The 21,984-nt window shown below is 40.5% G+C and overlaps 1 protein-coding gene across 2 annotated transcripts in view; it reads right to left on the bottom strand.

Moving 5' to 3' along the window:
• Positions 1–48: 48 nt before the first annotated feature.
• Positions 49–21,984, bottom strand: part of cers1 (ceramide synthase 1) — a 33,645-nt gene continuing 11,709 nt past the window's right edge. Inside the window, exons 2-8 of one of the 2 annotated variants that reach the window (XR_015762679.1) lie at positions 9,513–9,672; positions 6,515–6,695; positions 6,246–6,407; positions 5,924–6,071; positions 5,669–5,823; positions 3,185–4,284; positions 49–2,368 (exon numbers count right to left, since the gene is read on the bottom strand). Coding sequence is in view for 1 of the 2 variants with exons in the window: in XM_015013246.2 (XP_014868732.2) it covers positions 4,242–4,284; positions 5,669–5,823; positions 5,924–6,071; positions 6,246–6,407; positions 6,515–6,695; positions 9,513–9,672 (849 nt within the window). In the remaining variant the exon portion in view is untranslated. Of the gene's footprint in view, positions 4,285–5,668; positions 5,824–5,923; positions 6,072–6,245; positions 6,408–6,514; positions 6,696–9,512; positions 9,673–21,984 lie in introns of both variants that reach the window. The other variant, XM_015013246.2, reaches the window with a different exon arrangement.

The following is a 21,984-nucleotide window of genomic DNA, read 5'->3' as shown; positions in this document are numbered from 1 at the left end:
GCAATGCAAAAAAAAATTGTGATTTTAAAAATAAATGACAAATGGGACTTGTCTGACATTGTTTATTTCATGAGAACAAAATGAAACATTGGCTGAATGGTATTAAAACTGTATTACAAAAGAGCAAATACAGATTTCTTAAGTGTTTCAAAAAGTGGTCGAATTCAGACTGGGAAAAAAAGTTGGGGGAAACTATTTTTTTCTTCATCTTTGCAGTTTACAGTGCTCACCAGTGGTCCAAAGAAAATCAGTAAAATGCATTCCAACGCCTCATTTAATCAATGATCCTTCAGTCATGGTAAAAAGTCTCAATTGCTCCCTTTTTCTTTGTTTTAATCTAATAATAAGCAATAGAAATGGATTCAATTAAAAGACCCACAGGGCTTCTGTGCCCGACGCTCAACCAGCTCCTCAGCTTCAATCACCAACTCCCACACTTCCCTTTATTGTTTCAGTGGATTTTTTTTTTTTTTGGCACAACTGAAGCACTGGTGGAGCTGACTCACTTTCCATACTCAATGTCACAGTTTCTGTGCAAAATTTCATATTTAACGGTAAAATTTGGACTGAGCTTTGATTTCATCACAGGTAAATTATTTCAGCTCGAAATGTCTTCACAAAAGATTTTCCCTTCCAACTTATTCCTGCAGAGCTGAACTTAAAACAAAAGAATGCCACTTCTTAAATCGTGTTAACGCAGCGTCCACTGTTATGATCTGAGATTAGATCTGCAGATGCCAAATCGTGCACAACGTGGTTTCGTTAGAGTGCATTGTTTGAACATTTCCGTCCGATCCCGATGTTTTGGAAACATGTCGGGAACATGCAAAAATCCACCACGTGTGCTGTGGACGTAAGCATGTATTTGATTTGTTACTACAATAAACCCCTAGATCAGCTTTTATTACACTAGGTGTCGAATTCAGACTGTCAAATGTTCAATCTGTAAACGTGAGCTACACACGTGAATCATCTTGTCTTTTTCTTTGTTTAGGATCATAGGAATCTCAATTCTTGGCTGTATTTTTAAAAATCATTTATAGTGCAGGCTACAGTTCTTGGCACCTTGTAAAGATGTGTAAAAAGCCTTAAAATAATGTGATATTTTAGTACATATCACACTGAAAATATTAAGTCAGGAAAAAAAATATATATATATATATATATATTTTGAACAAAGCCACTAGTGCCTGATGTATTGATCCTCCTATTTCTCTTAGAAATAAATTTAATTAATTTTTTTGTGCAGTTTTCTTGGGGGATAAATAGGATATTATGTCAACTTACAATTTGCTAAACTGCATTTGGTCAGGAAACTCCACATTGGTCTGGATTAAAACAAAGTGTAATTGTGAAACAGCCTCTGATTTCCACTGTAAAGCACGGTGGAGGATCTGTGATGCTTTGAGTCTGTTTCTCTTCTAAAGAGCCCAGTGGACTGTTAGAGCGCGTACAGCATGAGATCTTTAAAATATAAGATTTTCACAAAAAATCAGATAAACGGGAGTGGTTCACCAACAGATCTAGAAAAAAATCTAGATCCACAGTTTTTGATACAATTATTTCTACACATGGGATTCCCCCTCTACCCCCCCATCTGAATAAATATGCGATTGCAATGAAGGATTAATTTATTTCAAGGCTTTTTGCACATATTTACCAGGCGCTGCCAATGTCAGCATCTCAAAACCTTCAAAAGAGTAAAGATTTTCAAAATTGTCCACAAACCCCGAGGAGCAATAATGACCGAAACCATCTAGACAGGTAGTGGCCTCTTCTAGAGAAGGTTTGTTGTTTTGCTCATCTCGTCGCAGCCCTCTGATGTAGTGACACAATCCGGATCACAGATTTCAGGGTTTGTGACTCACACTGGGATTACTGCTGTCATTAAATGAGAAAAAGATTAGAGTATCAGAGCTGAGCAGGAAGGTGAGCAACAGGCGGACCGTGTTGTCTACAGCACAGATGTACTACAGTAATCAGAAAATGATCAACAGGAACGGATCAGAGGCTGAATCCAGATGTTGGTCCAGACAGAGGTGAGCGATGGTCCCCTGATCACATGACTGTCACCGACATCAGCAGAAAACAAACGACAACAAAAAAAATCTGGAATACAAACAGTGCTCTCAGAGTTAAAAACAGCAGCAATTCAACGAAGAAGAAGAAAAAAAATTACAAACATCAAATTAACTACAGCAACAGTAATCATAATTTAAAGTAAAATTTCAAGATAAGCCTCAATTTTCCTGAAACACTGAGGATGATGGAAGACAGGAACGAAAGTGAGCGTCCCCACCGCCGGCGGATTATCCAACATCTGCGGCCTGCTCAAGCAGCACAAGCATGCTGTTCCTCCAAACAAGAGCTGGAATTTGATCGAGAAGGTAGACAAAGTGAAAACATTCCTTATTTTCTTCTACAGGCATGCAGTAAACCAGCAGGCACCTCAGGAAATGATTCCCCTTTGGTTTTCAATTTACGGTTCAAGTTTTGAAAAGAATGTTGAAATTCTGATTGCTTCTGGTTTCTAGATGTGCATCCTATACAGCTGGAAAAATAAGCACTGAACACGGAAAGCGTTATTACGCCGCATATATTCTTAAGGTGACTCAGCCCAGATGTCGGTAATAACATGTAAAGGGAATAAAATCAATTTAGTGGAATGACACGGATAATAAATAGGAAACAGAAAAGTCTTCACAGAGTCTCCTGTATGGAGTAGCTACATGGTTTTGATCCATTCTTTCAAACTAGTTAAAATCCTCAAGGTTCTGGTGAGATATTCTCTCTTGTTTATAACAAATGTCAGCCGTATAATTTCCTGTAAAAAGGCTGCAGGGACCGTTCAACACTTTGCAAATGAGGAACATTTCTAGAGGCCATAAATTACTTTCTAAATACTAACAGATTTCAGCATTTTTACATTTTATACCTTTTTTTTTTGTCACTCCACTTTGTCACACATGACCTAATTATCAGATTAATATGTGTTTATTTCTCTGTAAGTGTGGATTAGTTGGGTTGTTACCGAAATCCGATGTGAATTACATGCCAACAACACCATTAAAAATACATTTAATGAGAATACGGACAACGCTTATTTTCTCCAGTGTATAGGTTGATCACATTTTGTCCAGAAGATGCGTTTAGGTGCCGCTGGGAGAATGTGTAAAATACTGACTTGTATGTTAGGACTTCAGTCACTTCAAGGAGCAGTTTTAGTCATCGGCGATATAGCTAAAAGGTTTGTGAAAAATACTTCACACATTTCCAAAAATCATTCTGGCTTCATGCATTCCTGAATAGTAGAGCGAGTGCATACGTTGTGTTTTTGATTATGAGGATTTTTCCACCGCCGTCTGTCACCTGGACACATTGGATATCATTAGGTATTGCACAGATATTAGAAATCTCTAGAAATCAAATTGCGATAAAGACCTAGTCAATCAATTCTAGCTGTTTGCTGTCATTAAACCAGCAGTGAGCTTGTATGCCTTCATGTCAGTGCAGCAACAGATGCCATGTAGCCCATACAGAGACAAAGCAGCACAAAAAAAAAAAAAAGAAAAGAAAAGGAGCGCTTTCTGGAGAGGAATCCAAGGGAATATTCAAAGTTCATGTGGGTCAGAAGTGTCATGAAATAAATGGTTTATGTTTAAAAGTCCTAAAATACGCAAACGCCGCCTCTGGCCTCTCAGGTTAAATGAATGGATGCAGGAAATTGGGAAGCAGGTGAAGGATTAGCAGCGATAATCCCTCGTTTCTTCTTGTACAATAAGTCGGAGCGGACGGACGGGAAAGTTAAAGAAGTGGAGAGGGAAGAACGACTAAACAGATAACCCCCAACCTGACGCTGCTGTTGCTTGTTCCCTTGGATCCTACAGGTTATTCGAAGACATGAGAACAGATCTAAACTGTCTCCTATCCTCCGTCCCTCTCTCAAGAAGGTTCCCTTCCTACAGATCTATCAAATGTCAAGCTGACAACAGCAAGACAGGAAGTCAGCTGAAATGACATTCACAGTGCTCTAATAAAATAAAACTGAAAATAAAATGCTCTAAAACAAATACAAAATATAAACTGATTGTACCCTAACTTTCCCTTCTCTTCTTCTCGTTTCTTTCTTTTTGTTTTGTGGTTGTGATGCTCTTTCCCGTCCGGTCACGTTTCGAACGTCTGCTGTCCGAGGAGGGCCTGCAGGTGCAGTCCGGAGCCAGGAGGGGGCACCGGAGAGCCTGTTATAGATGCTTGTCCTTGGTAACTCCGTTCTGTACGTGCTTCCTGCGGGAAGGAAGGGACACACAGACAGCAGAGTGCGGGATAAGAAGGAGTGCACACGGCAGGAGGGCCGATGAGCAGATGTGCAACATTTGGTTCAGAGGATATCAGAACGTGTTCAAGGCCGCTCAGATAAGGGCGTAATCACACCTCAGCATGGTCTTAGGCTGTTCCAGACCCCCCTCTGTGCAAGATTAGCTTGTTCAGCGCCAGCCTCCAAGAGGACAGGTAATGCCAAAACCAAACCGTTAGATTACCTCGCAATACATTATTCAGGATTTTCCTGAAACTGCCCTGAGCAGTGAGACGGACTGGCTGAAGAGGAGACTTCAGGTTTGCAGGGTGTTTAAGTCTGCAGAGGTCAAAGGCCACTCCGATAGAGACGCACGTGGCTGTCAGCGCCGAGATTAAAGATAAAAACAGATACACTTTGGTTTCTGTCAGCAGTTTGTTGCTTAAAGCTCACGAATGCAAAATGTCACACTGATGACACTGTTGCTGTGTCACGGTTTTCTATAAAGTATCAAAAGTTACAGAATAAAAAATATATAGAAGCCTCACCACGACATCTGTGACACGACGCCTTAGAAACTACAAAGAGCGGCGCTCTGATCAAAGCTTGCCTACGGAAAGCTTTAAGTCATTTCCATATTTTTGATTAGAAAAACAAACTCAAACTACTCCTTTCTGTGTTTTGACTATTCATCACTTGGTATTAAGAGCATCAGAGGTCACAGGTTACACACTCTGGACTTAGTCCACTGGACGTCCGTGACATTGACACTCTTCCCCTAATTTAATCCAGATTTCCTTTGGCAGCTTTACGAATATATTTTTCAATCGAACAGCCTGAAAAAGTTACAACTTGCCTCAGTAATATGTAATGTAATGTAATATGCACAATCTGGGGGTGTGTGTGCTTCCCAGCAGCTGAAAGCCTTATTCAATGCCTACTAATTACTTTGAGCTTGAAGTTTGACCATGGTGCTGTGTTTACAAGCATGCAGGCTGTGTATTGCTAATTTTAGTTTCTCTGGTCTGCAGCCAGAGCAGAGATGGACGCCGGTGCCAAGAGTGTTACATTAAATTAAATGGAGCCCTGCCAGGCAGGTGTGGGCGAGAAGAGGCTGCCTGCTTGGGAGGAGAACAGCAGGATCAGACCTGCTTTGCATTTTATGATAAGAAATTCAAGCCCATGCATGTGGTGGACACTTCATGGACAAACTACCACTGCCGCTGCCAGCACATAGCTAAACCCTCGCTGATGTTCTGTGCTTGATAAAAGCAGTCGAGGAATTCTCAGGCTTCGTCATGCATAAGGGGGAAGCGCTCTGTGTTTTATATTCAGATGAAAAGTTTATTTTCAAATGGGAGTGGCGCAGCTCACCTTTGGGCTGAGTTGTGATGTCCAGCATCATCATCGTTGTTTTCTGCGTCTTTCAGCAGCTCCTCTGCTGCCTTCCTGGCGTCCTCGTCTTCGTACTCCCTCACGTCGTTCACCTCCTTCACCTTCAGCAGCTTCACCACGAAAATCACAATAAACTGCAGAAGAGCAGAGGGGAACAAGCGCCGAGCAAAGCGGTCAGAACGAGAGCGTGGACTGGAGGAGTTTTAAAAAGACTCAGTTGCAAAGGGCGCTCACCAGGAACCAGTAGATATTCATGAGCAGCAGGGCGAAGAGCAGGGCGTTGAAGAAGAAGTAGAAGGGGATGTTGGGGCCAGATTGGATGCTGGACACACACGTGGCGTACAGCACTTTAAGAGGGAACCAGTAGAGTCGGAACCAGAACCTGAGAAAAACGAGGCGGGAGCAAAACAGACAGCAGATATTTAGGGACTCTGTGGATGAATAATACACCAGACAGGATAATGACAGAGCTGTCAAAACTTCAAATCATTTCAGTGAGACAGCCGAGCAGCGGAGGGGGAGAAATCAGAAAGCGAGTTGAAGATTTAAAGCTCACCAAGTGACGCTGAAGCTGACGGAGCCCATGTTGGACAGAACGTCGTTGAGCAGGTGGTAGCCGCCTCCTCTGGCCTTCAGGTAGACGTTGAGCTTGGTGAACTCCAGCAGGACGTCGTTGATGTCGTGCAGGAACAACACCAGGATGCCCACGTTGTGGTACCTGAGAGGGAGAAATCAAAGCGAGACGCGTTTTCTGTTGAGAACACGGTCGGGATGCAGCGCTCTCCACACCTTTCCCCCGTTTTTTTTTTTTTTTTTTTTAAGTACCTGAAGGCGTAGGAGAAGCTAATGAGAGCCAGGGTGATGATGTGATGCACCACCATGACAGCAGAGTCCTTCCTCCATGTGTCCATGTTGACGGTGGCGTAGATGGAGTGGCCGTAGAAGCTGCCCTGGATCAGGTAGGCTATGGCGATGTCTGTAGGCACTGTCATACCACTCTTCCAGTCTGAGGGAGCAGAAGGAGATCAGGGGAAGAGGCTGCGCTACAAGTGGCTGCGACGACTGCAGCAGCCAGAGATACACAAGAAACCCTGGCCGAAATGTTTGACAAAGTAGGTCGCGAACCATGTTTAAAACTTTATTTAGATCATTTATAAATGATCAATCAATCAATCAATCAATGATTCTCTGCCTGAAGGTGGCAGCAGGACGACACAACCCAATGAATGCCTCGACAGAGAGCAAACATCGTGTCCTATAATGAAAAGATATTCCAATTTTATGCACTTTGTGCAGATTTTTGTCATGACATCAAAAAGTAAAGGTACATAAACGTCTTTTCCAAAGTTCGTGATGCTGCGTAATAAGCATGCAAGTAAAAACAGATGAAATGATTTGGAAAACATCTGCGGGCCATTTTGTGAAATTACAAATTCAACAAAGAAATCTGCATACATTTAGTAGCCTTTTATATGAATTGAATTATTTTTAACTTAATGTAACAATGCGATTGTTGCAGTGTCTTACTTTTTTTTGGATTAATTATTATTGTTTAATCTTCATGCTGCATGACTCTAAGCACATGGATCGCTGATGCCTTTTTATTTTTATTCTTAATACTCTAAACTAAACTCCAATAAATAATGAACACGGTCCACATGGTGGTGCATTTCAACAAGAAAGTCCTGGGTTCAAATCCTGAAATTAGAACTAAATAAATATTTCCTCCTTACTTTAGTTTCTGCTTAAACTTTGTTGCAAATACAGCAGGAAAATATTCCGTCATTTAAATTCCTCCAGATGTAAAAGAGTCACCGAGGCATGGACAGTTTGTCGTATCTTGGTCGTGCTCATGCGTCCCTTTAAGCGTGAGTCAGAGGCACGGCATGGTAAATACAGCAGAGATCCTGGAGGAGAAGCTGTGGTGGTTAGCGCTGTTCAGTGGGAGGATGGATCAGGTTTCCAGCAGCATTAAGGAACGTTTCTGATGAAAACCCGCCTGAATGCAGGCCAAGACTGGCTCGAGTCTCTGAAGCCTATCGGATGTTGGACGGAAACTCTCTCCCCCGATGTTTGAGTGAGGCTTGTCTCCACAGGGATGGGGTTTCATTCAGGCGTCGTGTAATGTTTATCGATCAAAGCTTCCACCATTAAACATTGAGAAGAGGCTTGAAAAATGGATCCCAGCAGAAAAGCTGCCAAGGTGAGGAATGGGAAGCAGAGGTATTTCTTCCTACTTAAAGCTTTAGATTTTTCCACCTTTTTATTCAGGATAAATACGCAGCACCTTGCAAAAGCATTCACAGCATCCAATTTATTTATTTGCTCACATTTTCCCGTCACAGTTTACGTCGGTCAAAGGCAGAAGTTTGTGGTTGTAGCCTTAAACAATGTGGGTGCTTTTGCAGGTTTTGGTGCTGTTTTTCAGATTCTCTTATCATCCCTCTCTCCATCTTCCCTCTCAGCTTGATTCCTCCTCTCACTCTCTAAAAGTCAGGCCCTGTTACTCTCCGGCTCCACACACCACACACTGACGGCTATTAGCCGTGACGCGGCGATCAAAGACGGAGCTGATGCTGTCAGATAGCCCCTCGTGACCCCCACTCGCCTCTTCCTCCTCGTCCTCTCCAGGAGCGCTGACACCTCAGTGTGATGTAGGAGGTCGAGGGACAGTAAAAGACATGAGTGGGATTTACGCAAAGTCTGGGAGCACTTCCATCTTCCATTAGCAACACACTGAAAACTGTAATGATCCTGGTTTCCATTAGGGTACAATCATAAAGATCTCCTGTTATAAATGTTGTATGAAACCTAATGTGTTCCATAGTACTAAAATATGTTAAATAAAGATATTCTGTTATTAATGGAAGGACTCTGAGGCATTGAAATATCGCATAACTTAAAAGCAAAAAGGTTTCCTGCAGGCTCAGAAAATGTGCAAGTCTTCAAACTCTCTATATGACTGGATATATATCTGCCCATATAAGTATTGAGGGGAATTTCACCTCCTGCAGAGTCTCCATAGAGCAGCTATAGGGCCTTATTTTACCTTCTGGTAAAATAACGCTTCTGGCTGCGGTTATTTTACCAGAAGGTAAAATAACCGCAGCCAGGTAAAATTACCTTCTGGTTATTTTACCTTCTGGTAAAATAACAGCAGCCAGAAGCGTCCAAACGTTTTGCACCAAGGGTCAAAATCCTAGAGGGGAGAAAATGAGCCTTTTCTCTCCAATTAAAAATAGAAAAATAATATCATTGTGAATATTTTATCCTTTACGACAATAAATTAAACAACTAATATTTTAGTGAAGTAAACAGTGTGACATTTAGCTTAATGTTTACAGTTATTTAACTTCTTTCTTGGTCTCTTAAATGTTCATTTCCAGCAACAAAAAATGAGAATTTTCTTTTAAAACCTTTGCTGTGTTTAGCCAAGTGCAATGGATGTGTGTGTTTCTGTGTGTAAAAAGTGGCTGGATGTTTGTTGCCCACCTTACTAAAATATAAAAAAAAAGAATAAAAAAGGAAACAAGAAGGAAAAGAAAAAAAAATTATCTGTGTTGTACTTAACAATTACAAAACTTGGTCAAATTATCACCATTCTTGGACTGCTGTCAGAGACCACACAAAATTATTTCAAGAGCCACAAATGGCCCCCAGACCGCACTTTGGACACCACTGACCTCAGCTCTTTCTCTGCCCTGAAAATCTAAGAAGGAAACTTCTCCTTAGGTCAGCATTTATCCGTTTATCTGGCTGACTTTTACTGACTGGATCACCTTCACTGCTACCAACGTAATGTCTCCACGGTTGTGTGTCTTACTGTAGAAGACGGAGGGCGGGTCGTTGAAGAAGGAGTAGGAGGAGAAGAAGAGCAGGTAGGTGCTGTAGAACCATGACATGGTGTAGAAGACCAGCTTCCACGCACTCTCTGGCATCTTGGCAGCATCTTTGGGCATCAGCCTGCACCACTGTGCAAGAGGCTGCAGGAGAGAAATCAGAAATAAGTCACAATAATTCTCCAGGCAGTCAGAAGAAAATGGAGAAAGTCTTATCACAATGTTTCCTTACAAACTGCCCACTGTGGAGTCTCTTTTCTGCTCTGTAAAAAGGTGTCATCACACTCCTTTTCTCATAAGGTAGAAAAAAATGTGTAAAAAAAAAAAAAAAAACAACAGCCAGATGAAAGTTCAAAACCAGGCCATAAATATCTCAATCTCTTCATACATTTAGAGGTATTACCATAATTTGACCGATCCTGATTTAAATGAACGTGTTAAAAAAGAAAAGCCATGACTCAGCTCACTGAAATAAATTTCAAACGCACTGCAGGCCGCAGAAAGCTGAATCAGCACCTCAGCAAATAAAACCTATTCATCCACATCTTCATAAATCTATGCTTTACTGCTGCACCACTGCATTAGACTGCATTAACTTCAGTAAGATCTGCAGTTTTGGCTCCGTCTATCTGTGCTCTGAAATTTGATTTATTTATTTTTTCTACTGTCAATTCAGAAAGATCTGAAAGTTGGGATTCCTATTTTAAAAGTCAAAGTTCCTCTTAAGCCAACAGCTGTTGCTAAGGTGATTGAATAAATGAAACGCTGACAGATTCTCTTGGCTAATTATAGTTGCCATGGTGACTAAGTGTGATTGTGGGGTGATGGTGTTTCAACCACAGATGTAAAAAGCCTGCAGCTTTACTTACGACACATTTTTGGTATCCAAAGCATTAAAAAAGTGTCTAAAGGCTTTAGGTTGTTATTCAAAAGAACAGTTTTGATAAACAATTATTCCCTGGACACAAGTGGCAGAAATCAGCTTCTTCGGGAGGTGGATGGACCTGTTGCCCTGGCAACCTGATCTTGGATAAGCTGCAGACAATGGATGGATGGATGAAATTATTTCACAGTTTTGCTTTTAATTTAATTGTTTTAACTTCAAGTTCATGAGAGCGTCTAGGAACCTCTGATCAATTATCCACGATTTTCTGTCTCTGGGTTTAAACATATGATGTAGAGGCTTATTTCTTCTAGTCAGTTTTCAAAATGGGGAAGAGGCGAGAGCATGCCAACCAAACAACACATGCTGAGCTACCAGCTTAAACTTGATCAGCTATTCTGATGCTTTCTTTGATAAGAGAAATTTTTACATAGTTTTATGATTAAAAACATGAAGCTGAGCACCCAATGACTCAGATGAGTGACGACTTTAGTCTGTTTCTTATTTAAAATGTATTTACAGACTAAAAGGTGCTGAATATAGAAAGAGAAAAACATTTGCTATTAATAAAAACCAGTAATGTCACAAAAAATATTTTCGCTTTCTTTACTTTTTCCACACGAAGCTAAATTTAATCTTTAAACCGCTTGTAATCTAAAATAAAATGTATTTTTTTCATAAATATAAATAGTTGCAGTGCAGCAGCTTAGAAACTGAAGTGTTATGTTCCTTTCTGCAGCTCAGCCTGGGGTTTTAAACCAGGAAGTAGTGCCTAGATTTCTCCAAACCACAACTAGACGTGCTATTTAGCGAAGAGAAACACGAACAAGCATCACCCAGCTCGGGCAACACTGTGTAAGTACGGTAAAAATAAATATAGCTAAAAAATATCTCAAATGTGAGCAGTTACATTTTCTTACCACATCAAAACTGACTAGATGTAGCAGAACAAATGTTCAATTCAATTCAAAAGTATTTTAATGAACCCTAGAGGAAATGAAATGTTGTTGTACCTCATATTAAGTGTCTTTAGGAGTTATTGTAGATGCTGACGGAGGGAGGAAGGATCTCCTGTAGCAGTCTGTATCACAGCGAATCTGAAAAAGCTTCCGTCTGAGAAACCTCTGTTGTCACACAAGAGTTTTATACAACAACAGGGGCGCCCATAATTTTCTTGATTTTATGGAGAATCCTTCTTTGCATCATTATTTGTGGGTTGTTCAGAGCAGTCTCCAGAACAGAACCAGCACTCTTTATCCGGTTGTTTTGTTCCAGTCTTTGATGCCGCTGCTGCCCCAACACATGATGGCAGAAGAGATTAGACTTTTCCGGGTGAGCAGCGATGCAATGTCTCGCCTTTCTTCGTGTCTCTTATCATTGCGTAATAGTTTTAAATTATTTTCAGAAAAGTAAAAAAAAAATGATTCCAGTATTTAAGCTTTCAAAGTGTTTGACTGCATCATATTTACACATTTATCTTTATAAATGCCTCACGTTTGTTAGTGTCTCGTGTGTTCATGCACAAAAAAAAGCAGCATGGCGTGACAGCCTGGCCACAGAAAGTCTGCTTATAGTTTCTTTGTTTTATTCTGCATGCAGCAGAAAGCAGAAGTCAAAGAAATGCTTTTTAGCACCAACACGATCTGATATTATTGTGCAAAGATTCAGCCACAGGTGGGAGGGTCATGCGATCTTCATCCTAAACCTTCCTCTGTCTTCCTGCCTCATCACTCCTTTTTTTTTTCTTTCTTTTTTTTTTTTTTACTTCTGCAGCTTCTGTGTCGCAACAACCCTCGGAGATAAAATTACCCATTTAAAGAAACTAAACTACGGAAACATTTGGACGCAATCGCACAGTGTAAACGAGACACAAAGTAGGTGAACACACAACAGGTATATGAGCATGGCAGGGACTCTGATGGGCTGTTTTTCAGTGCGTGATAGCTGTGCCAAGACCGGAAACCAAACCCTTCCCCCTCACCCCTTGTAAACAAAATTACACACACATACACAGTGCTGTAGAAAGCCAAAGAGTGTAACTGGAGGCAGCAAAGTGAAAGTAGCCTGTGTCAGTGATACAGCCCACTCAGCCTGATGGGACTGGGCTCAGTGACGGCCTGCATGACAAATTCATGAAGAGAGCGTTGCTCTTGCTTAGAGTCAGGACGTTATTCAGTTTCTGCTTTTCCTGTTTGCGTGATACGAAACAGAGCAGCCAGTTTCGACTTCACCTTGCATCTTAATTCCCTGCCTTCCTTTGTTTATTCTTTACGCCTGTTTTTCCTGCTGTTTTCTCCAAGTGATGGAGTCTGTGAGTCACGCCAGAGACCCGAGACACGACAGTGAAAGGAAGCTGACTGGGGCCGCACAGATGTGAGATAAAAATGTAACGGCAGCAGACTAATTAGCCAGGACACATGTACAGAGTCAGGGGGTCACATGACCACATCCAGGGCAGCTGATTGGCTCGGCCGCATGTGGCGTGCGTTAAGGGTCCGTTAAGTCCTGACCCGAGCAAAGTGCAGCACAGGACACTCCACCGCATTCTTTAAAGTCTCCCAGTGCATCTGCATCGGTCCCACCCATCCGTCTCCCCCTTCCTCATTTCTTCCTCATTCCCGCTGTCCATCCACCACTGAGTCCCTCCCACCCGTCCTCCTCCCCTGCCTGTGACATTTATTTATAGAAGCCAGCTGTCAGCACACAGTGCAGCCCCCTGCAGTCCTTTAGCACATCACCCCCTCCCCTCAACACGAAGCACTCACAAAGGCCGAAATGCACTAGAAGCTGAAGCTGGTTGAAGCCAACACCAGCAGTGACTCTGCACTTCATGCTCTTGCTAAAAGCCGCCAAATCCACACATCACGCCGAGTGCGTTGTCTCCTCAGCAGCACAAAACCATTGTTCTTCTCCTGTGTTATCAACAGCAGCTGCTTGCCGACGTTAACGCCGCAAACGAGCGACAAAACACACTCGAGTAACCATAACACATTTTGTGAGATTCGTCACATCATGAGTCACCTTGAAGGTCTCTCAAAGTAATGTCTGATGTTCAGGCTTTGTTGAAAAGTGGAGTTCCTTGCGATGACAGGACGTCCACGGAGGTTTCTTTATGGCTATTTAAGGTCAGTGAGGCCTTGTCTTTATTTAGCTCAGAGAAATATGTCGAAAATGTGACTTTTTTTAGCCCATACATCCTGTGTAAATGTGACTTTAACAAGCAAAGTGAAAGTCAGGCTTGGTTAGCCTGTTTGATCAATTTTTAGGAATAGAAAGAACAGACACCTTTCTGTATACGTCTTTCATTTCTCCATTGTATTTTTTAGATAGAAAGCAACACTGCTGAGTAAACAAAGTTGCTCTTATGCAACGAAAGGGCTTTTAACCTCATGAATTGTTGATATTCAGGCAGTTTGTGGTCAAGAAACGTAAGTGTGACTCTGATGACTAAACCTGCAGAGTAGTGAAGTGACTAGGGATGCACAATTAGGCCTGTCACAATAACAAATGTTCCTGGACAATAAATTGTCCCAGTAGTTACTGCGATAAACTATACTTTTCAGGTAATATAATGGTAATGGCATTGTAATGCAAGAATACATTCACAAAACTTTAAATTCGAATGAGCATTTAACACTGGAACTGGAGGATATTTTGAATACTCAAAATAAATAAACAAGTCAACAAAAATAGCAAACAAAATTAATTATGAAGTCTCTATAAACAAAACTGGTCTTCAAAAACAGGGCCGGTTGAGACCAAAGCACCGGACTGAAGACTTCTGTCATCCACTTTTTGGTAGAAAGAGAGAGAGAAAAGAGAATTTATCATGCAGTTAATTGATTTAATTCTAGTAGATGGAAACACACCTAATTAGTTTGAAAGGGTGTAAAGGTTTGCTCAGTTGGATGAAAACATAGCTAATGGTGACTGAGAACCTACACCAATAAAACCATCATGTCACTGGACATTTAACCCTTTAATGGTCAATATCTGGAGGGTGTGTGGAGAAACCATCAAAATGTCGCAATCTCCATACAATTACAGATTAAATCAGTTCTCAACTCCTAAATTGAAGTTAATATTTGGCATCAGATCTTCTGTTCTTGGTCAGCTTTGGTTGCAAAAACTCCCAAGGTGGTTTCTGTAAGCGAGAAGCAGAAAGTGACTGCTGTCTGGTAGAGCTGTGGTTAATCAAACCATTAATAACACCGCCAGTATGACTACTTGCATATAATAAAAAAAATATATATCATTTTGCAATATCAGAAATAGGATGACATGACACTTGGGTCCTCGAGAATTAAAGCAGTGTGTGAGTCTTTGTTGATTAAGTAGCACCTTAAAATAACAATCCACCCCCATAATATTAAAATGGCCTGGTTATAAGAGGCTGCATCTTCAAAAGCATGTTTAAAAATGTTAAAGAAAATTGTTACCAACATAATAGCAGCACACCACAGACAGACAAAGTGAGGAGGAGACACAAAGAGCGGGGTATGTGCAGTCCAAAGGCAAGCAAATGGCACAACAAAGCATCACTGCTGTGATCACAAGGTGTGCTTTGAATAATAGATACATGGAGTGGTTTATGGAAATTAGTGATGTCATTACAGATTGTTTGGTTTGATGCTTTTACAGACAGTGTTTATTTCTTTAACTGAAGGTTTGTCTAAATTGTTGTTTTTTTAAATGTGCTTATTAAAAAACTGGAGTTAAGAGAAAGCTTCAGTCTGTCTATCCATCTGCCTCTGCACATTACCATCGCTTTAAATGTATTTGTTAGAAACCTTTATCATGTTTTCAAAAGCAACCCCTCGAGAAAAGCGACCTAGAAATACTTCGGTGCATGCTTTCAACTTTCACAAAGCCTCTGTCGATGTACCATGACGTTGCTGTTCAAGGGTCTATTTACAGACAACTGTATGCATATTAGTAGGTGCTAGAAAATTAAAGAAGCAAAAATGACTCGACCACAGATAAAAATTTGCCAATTTTGTCTGCAACAACTAGGTCAGGTACTGAAAAATGCAACAAAACCAAGAAATCCCAAAGTTTTTTGATATGCATCAACCAACAAGGCTTGAATTAGGTGAAAATCTAATAAAAAAAATTAGAGGCTTATGCTTTAACTTATAAATTGACCCAATGTACTATACCTATATCAAACGTGAAGCTTCTGTAGCATTTTCAGCACAAATTTTTGCTTGTTTTGTGTTTTTCCCCTATAGAATAAAAGTTAAAATCTGTAAAGAAGTTTGGCTTATGGGATAGGAAAAGGCCTTATTGATGCGTCTCTGTGGCAAATAAAATAAGATGGAAAGATATTTGTGTTCACTGAAAGAAAGGAGCTTCCCTCGGATGCAATCTCAAATCAAATCCCATCCATCCATCCATCCATCCATCCATCCATCCATCCATCCATCCATCCATCCATCCATCCATCCATCCATCCATCCATCCATCCATCCATCCATCCATCCATCCATCCATCCATCCATCCATCCATCCATCCATCCCAACATAGAATCCTCACAGGGTCACTGCGGTTCCCAAATACAATACCCATTTTTATTGTACAATATTTTCTGGCGATATCATAACCCTATCTGTTTGGCATACTTTACTTTAACTGTACCAGCTTTAGAAAAGATAGGAGTTATGATCCAAAGCTTGGTCTGAAATGTATATTGATTGATTATTTACCAGCTGGCCAAATGTTAAGTTTTATTTCTCTCTATATTAAGCCAACCCTCCAATTTTATTGTCCATAATCCATCAGTTTTCTATGTTAGCCACCTAAGTAGAGGTATAGTGGGTCAAGGACAGTCGTCCCTCGTCATCTGTCAGTTAACTTATAAGGTCTTGACCTACACTCAGACTGGACCCACAGCCTTTCAACAGATCGCCCTCGCTCCTCTTCCCTCCCTGACAGACGGACTCTGGCTCAACTCGTCCCCTTGACTGAGGCATCGCTGGCTCTCATTTCACTGTCCTTTCTGCCTCCCTACCAACAAGACTCTGAGATGGAAATCGGGGAAGGAGAAAAAAAAAAAAAAGGTGGACAACTTATCAAGAAGTCGCAGAAGCTGATTGCATGAGACGATTAATACGATTAATCGTAATGAATCAATTTAGCAAGCGAACATTTTGAAATTAAAAATAAATAAATAAAAAATCTTGTTGTGTTTTACCCAGAACTCCTCAAGTGACAAAGTTTTAGCTTCACCCGGCTCAAATATCCTATCAAGCATCTTTTGCTATCTGATTATTAATCGGTAAATACAAAAACAATCAACAGATCAGGCTTACGTTTATTGATGTTAAGTCAAGCAGAAAGGGCTAAACTTTTCACATGTTGATGTTAGAAGTATTTTTAGCTTCATATGCATCCTTTCCTATAAATGATTAAGCTTTCGCTAAAATGTTATTGCTAGCTTATTAGATTTGAGGCACAAAATATATATATTAAAATGTTTACATAGGAATTTAATAGGTTGTTACCGTAATTTGCATCTTTTAATGTATTTCTAATATTGTATAAGGGAGACTTAAGTGGTTTAAAAAAAATAATCTGCAGAATGTTCCAATTCGCTATGCGGTTAATCGACAGACCAACCAATAGATTAATCGATTACTAAAATAATCATTAGTTGCTGCCCTATGTGAGACATCAGTCTGAGTAAAAATATCATCTTCCTCTCATTCCAGTCGTTTCTTTTCTCCTTATTCACCCTCCTCCTGACCCGACTGCTAGTCTTTTCTAGAAGATCTCCACGTTCACTTCGCAGAAGCAGGCAACGAAAGAGGAAGAGAGGTGACTGGACTCTGCCTTGTTGGCCTGTTGCATAAGAAGATAAATTGGGCCAGTGAGTCAGGATGCTGGCTCATGTGTGGATCTGTTAAATCAGGCCTGCTCTCATTCGCTTTCTTTCATTTATTTTGGCTCGTTCTAGCTTCGATCTCTTTTTGGCCGCCTGAAAGAGATCGAACTACCCGTCACTCCGGGTATCTCAGAGCACCTTTAAACCCAAACCTGTCACAGATGCCCTCTGGTTTTAGGGTAAATAGGATTTGCAGGGCTAATCCAAGAGATGACCAGTTTTAGCCTATATATACATGTGTCGGTAAAAATAGCCCATTCATCTGTGATCAACAATTATAACAATCCAATCTGAAGTGCCTTCTAGAACGTCTTGACGCTTCAAATCCACTTTTTGTCCTCAAATATTATCAGCCACCCAATAATCCGTTTTAATACACTTGTTTTTTACTTTACAGTGTGGATTATCGGCCTCTATAAAAAGAGAATGATGTCATTCGCCCTCCTGTCTTGTTCTTAACAAGGTGGAGAGCGGACAGCTGCCACTGGGGATAAAGATTGGGGGTTTTAGCTTTTGCATTTCTGCTTGAAGTTGTTTGTAAAACTGGGACATCAGACTTTGCTTTTCTTCTGTGCTTTATATTTCTGTCATTTGTTCCACCGTGTCGAGTTTACTTTACTTTTTTCTCTATTGTACAACCAATCAATTGCAAGGTGCCTTCTTGTTCACATTTCCCACTAAGTCATGTTGTTTTTATATTGTTGGGCTTTCTCATGTTTTGTCGTGCTTCTTCTTAAATTTTTTCAGCTTTTCTGAATGTTATTGTTTTTATGTTTTGTCAGTGGTTTTGTGTGCTGTTCCCAACATTTATCTTCAATCCGTTTCCTCCAAGGAGTTGGTGCGGATCAGCTGTCGTCACGCCATCTATCTGGGTCCGGCTTATTTTTGCTTTAATTAGAAGGAACAGGAAAGGTCTCTAATGAGAAACAGCAACAGTAAAAGCAGCCTGGTTGTGGGAGGGAAGCTGTTTTGTTTTATAGCTGTGGAACAAACCCTCAGATTACACAGCATGCCACCTTAAGACCATTTCCCCCAGAGGGGTTTTCTCCGCTGCATGTCTCGCCACGTCTTTGCTGACCCACTGAAAACAAAAACACTTCCAGCTCACGAATGTTGAATCACGCCAGCTTTACCTGACCTCATTTCCCCTTCCTGCCTACATACTTGGTGGGTTGCATGCTGGGAAATGAGTCAGCTGTTTATTTGTATGTCTGTAAATAAAACAAGACATGAGGGATAAGTTCCTTAAGGGGTCTCAGATGAATCAGCCCTCCACTCAGACTGAAAAAGAAATGTGAGTGATACGGAGGACAAACAGCGGCTCGATCAATAATTTATCCCACCGAGAGGAAAGTTTGCAGGTATGTTCACACAGAAACAGAGAAGACGAATGCTCTGAAGCACACTTGGCATCTTTTCTGCTTCGGTTCTGTCATTTTTAGCTTGAGGAACTAAATTTGACATACATTACATTGCCAGAAGTATTGAGACGCCCCACCAAATTATGAAATTCAGATGCGTCATTCACCTTCATTTGTAGAGCAGTATAAAAATAAGCATTTAGACCGATTCTACAAACATTTCTGAAGCCATCAATAGCCCTCGGGATCTGAGTAAATTCAAGTGAAATCAGTTCTGTAGTCAGAGCAGCAGACCTCCACATTTTGAGCCTGATTGTGCTGAGTCAAGAGTAAAGTTTGGCAGAGGATGTAATTATGATGTGGGATTGTTTTTTTTTAGCAATCCCACATCATAGATGCTACAGAGCAACAATAGGTTGAAATAGAGGTTAAATGAGGCCTTTTGGTCAAAGAAAAGTGACCAAAATGTTCTTATCAATGTCCACTGTCCATCTCCATTATCAGCATTTGACAACTTTGTACCAAAGGCTTAAAATAATTTATGTGCATTATTATTTTAAATAAAAATACAAGTCTTACAAGACAGACATGTTCTCTACTTTTTCCTGTTCTGAAGAGAAGTAGACCTTTTAGTCACAACATATTTGCATCATGGAAAAAGGAAGTTGTGGATTACTAATTAAAAGCATGTAAGATCATTGTTCAAGCTGAAATAAGGTACATATATAGATAAAAATATATATTATCTACATGTACAGTATTATATTGTCAGGAGTTGTCACTAATTGTCCAACAACTGATTTTTATAAATATTTGTTGTGGTAAAGTGGGATTTTTATCCCCACCGAATAATGTAATTTTTTCAAAAATAAAAATTCAGTGTGAGATTTTCTACTGCAATAAATTATTTTAAGGCTTTTAATTGTGTGAGCCAATAATTAAGGAGGATACTGCTGAAGAACAAATCAGTTACATCTGAGGAGAAACAGGACGCAGAAGCATGTGACGATCTTTGACTTTCCAAAAAGAAGGGAATAGATTGTGGCTGGCAGATGGAAAACTTAGTCCCCCCGCCCCCATATAGTTCACACCAGTGGCTGAACATTTGGACTTAATTTGATTAAAAGCCCCTGATTAGATGAGGCACTAAATTAGAACGGGTCTGAGTGGAGTGCTGATGATTCACCACTACATGCACATGTGTGCAGCCTGAGCAGCAAATCTGACTGACAGGTGACGCAGTCGGACTCAAGCTGCAGTACAGGAAACGCTTTTGTCTGTCTCTGCAGAGTGAAAAATTAATATTAACTCCCCGTCGGGCTCCCAGTATAACAACATGAAGTGACTTTGCATTTCTGAATTTGTTTGAAGTCACTGGTTCAGCAATTCTTTCCTTTTTGCATAAGATTTAGACCAGCAGTTTCAGTTCCTGGTCCATAACTGTGGTCCTAAGACTCCAATAAGGCCCTCTCATGCTTCACACTTCATACATGACAATTTGTCAAAAACAAAACAATGCACCTGGGAGTTCCAGCACATCAGTGAATCCCTGAGGAGACATTATCGCCTCGCTTGTTTATCAAATTAACGCCAAGAGCGTCAGAGCAACCACACACAGGCTGAGCAGCAAGAAAATCCACAATATTAAATCAACATTGGGGACAAATTATTTGTAAAGTTGATTCGTCCGATGTAATATCACAGATTTGCAATATCCTGTTCAAAGAAACCTCATTTTGCAAGAGCTTTAAATAACACTACTGAATTACAACATCTACAGCATTAGCGTGATGCATGAAAAGCTAATGAAAACAAAATGTCTTGATGTGCAAACATCAGAAATTAAATGTATTTCATTGATCAATTTCAATAAAACCACATTCTACTTGTCAAACCATCACTAACTTCAGCCGTCGCATATAAAAAAAACAGGCAAGGATCAGAAAAGATGAGTCTTTCAGAATGATAAAAGACTATTCTGCCATCAAATTCATATACAGACGTTTGATAGGCAAGCAATCATGGTGAAAATTAAATATGTCAACAGAGGCATTTTTTTTCACTTTTGTTTACATTTTTTTGTGATTTCTCGTGTGTGTGTGTGTGTGTGTGACTGTGCGTCTTAAGAGGAAACTTGCTCTTAAACATGGCGAAATGGTGTTCCCTTCAACACCATTTCAGCCTTTTTAGGAAGCAGGAATGTGAAAGCCCGTCTCGCTCTCGTCTCTAAATAATGGAGATGTGAAGTAATGAGTTCAGTGACAGGTTTTCTGCTACAATTTCCTATGATTTAGGTGATAAAACAAAAACGTCTGCACTCTGTTATAGTTTAGAAGAGCTGCTTTCACTTTGTCACCGCTGCTGTCTACAGCTGCACACTCGTGCGTTCTTCTAATAAACTCCCTGTGTTATCATGGGGTGAAATGTGTTAAGAGAAAACTATTTGGAAGCTGTTATACAGTTAGAAAAACTAAAGCTATCACGAATAAAAGCTATTTTAAAAAAAAGCATCCTTTTTTTATTAAGGTGACAATAGTTATGATTTCCACAGCAGCACAAACAAACTAAAATAAATATGTCCCAAAAGACTTGATTTCTTTCTTATTTTGCAAATTAGAAATAATTTAAATTTGCTCGCGTGGCATTCATTTGTCTAATGGTTTTCAGTTAACTGTGTTTGTGTCCATGTCAGGTCACAAACCAAAACTGACCAAAGCGATAATGCAGCTGAAGCCAATCAGGCGGATCAAGCTTCTTTTTGAGGACAAGTTTGTTTGCAGCTCTGCAGAGAACGCGACATCACCGCCTTCAACCTTAGATTAACCTGAAAACCATGTTGGCACCTTAAAATGCAAGGATTTTATGCAAACTGGATGTGTCATGTTGCATGTGTGCGTCAGGCGGTTCTGAATTTGCACACAGACCTACTTGGCTCACGGTTCAAGCTGACAGCTGGAAGACATATGGCTGTCATTCATAATACAGTAGCGACACTTATGGCAACACGGCGAGAACGAGGGCTGACACTAGAGTGGGTGAGCGTAACTGTGAGAGCTAGACCGATTTAAACTGATGAGAAAAAAACATCAGGACCAACTAATTATCTCCTGAACGCAGCATACATCACCGGTGTGTGTTGACGTTTCAAAGTGTGTATTTTATGGTTCAGGAGAGCAGGTGTGTGTACTGTTGTTTACACCACTTGACATTTTTCACATGCTGCCACATTTGAGCCAAAACTTTCCGTTTATTTTGTTGGGGTTTGGTGTGAAAGACTAACCCAAAGTAGCGCATAACTGTGAAGAAGAAGGAAATTTGTATTATTTTT

Source organism: Poecilia mexicana, unplaced genomic scaffold (genome assembly GCF_051168715.1).
Source record: "Poecilia mexicana isolate PSO_F unplaced genomic scaffold, ASM5116871v1 scaffold_4, whole genome shotgun sequence".
Classification (NCBI taxonomy): Eukaryota; Metazoa; Chordata; class Actinopteri; order Cyprinodontiformes; family Poeciliidae; genus Poecilia; species Poecilia mexicana.
This window is presented reverse-complemented; position numbering and strand designations above follow the sequence as displayed.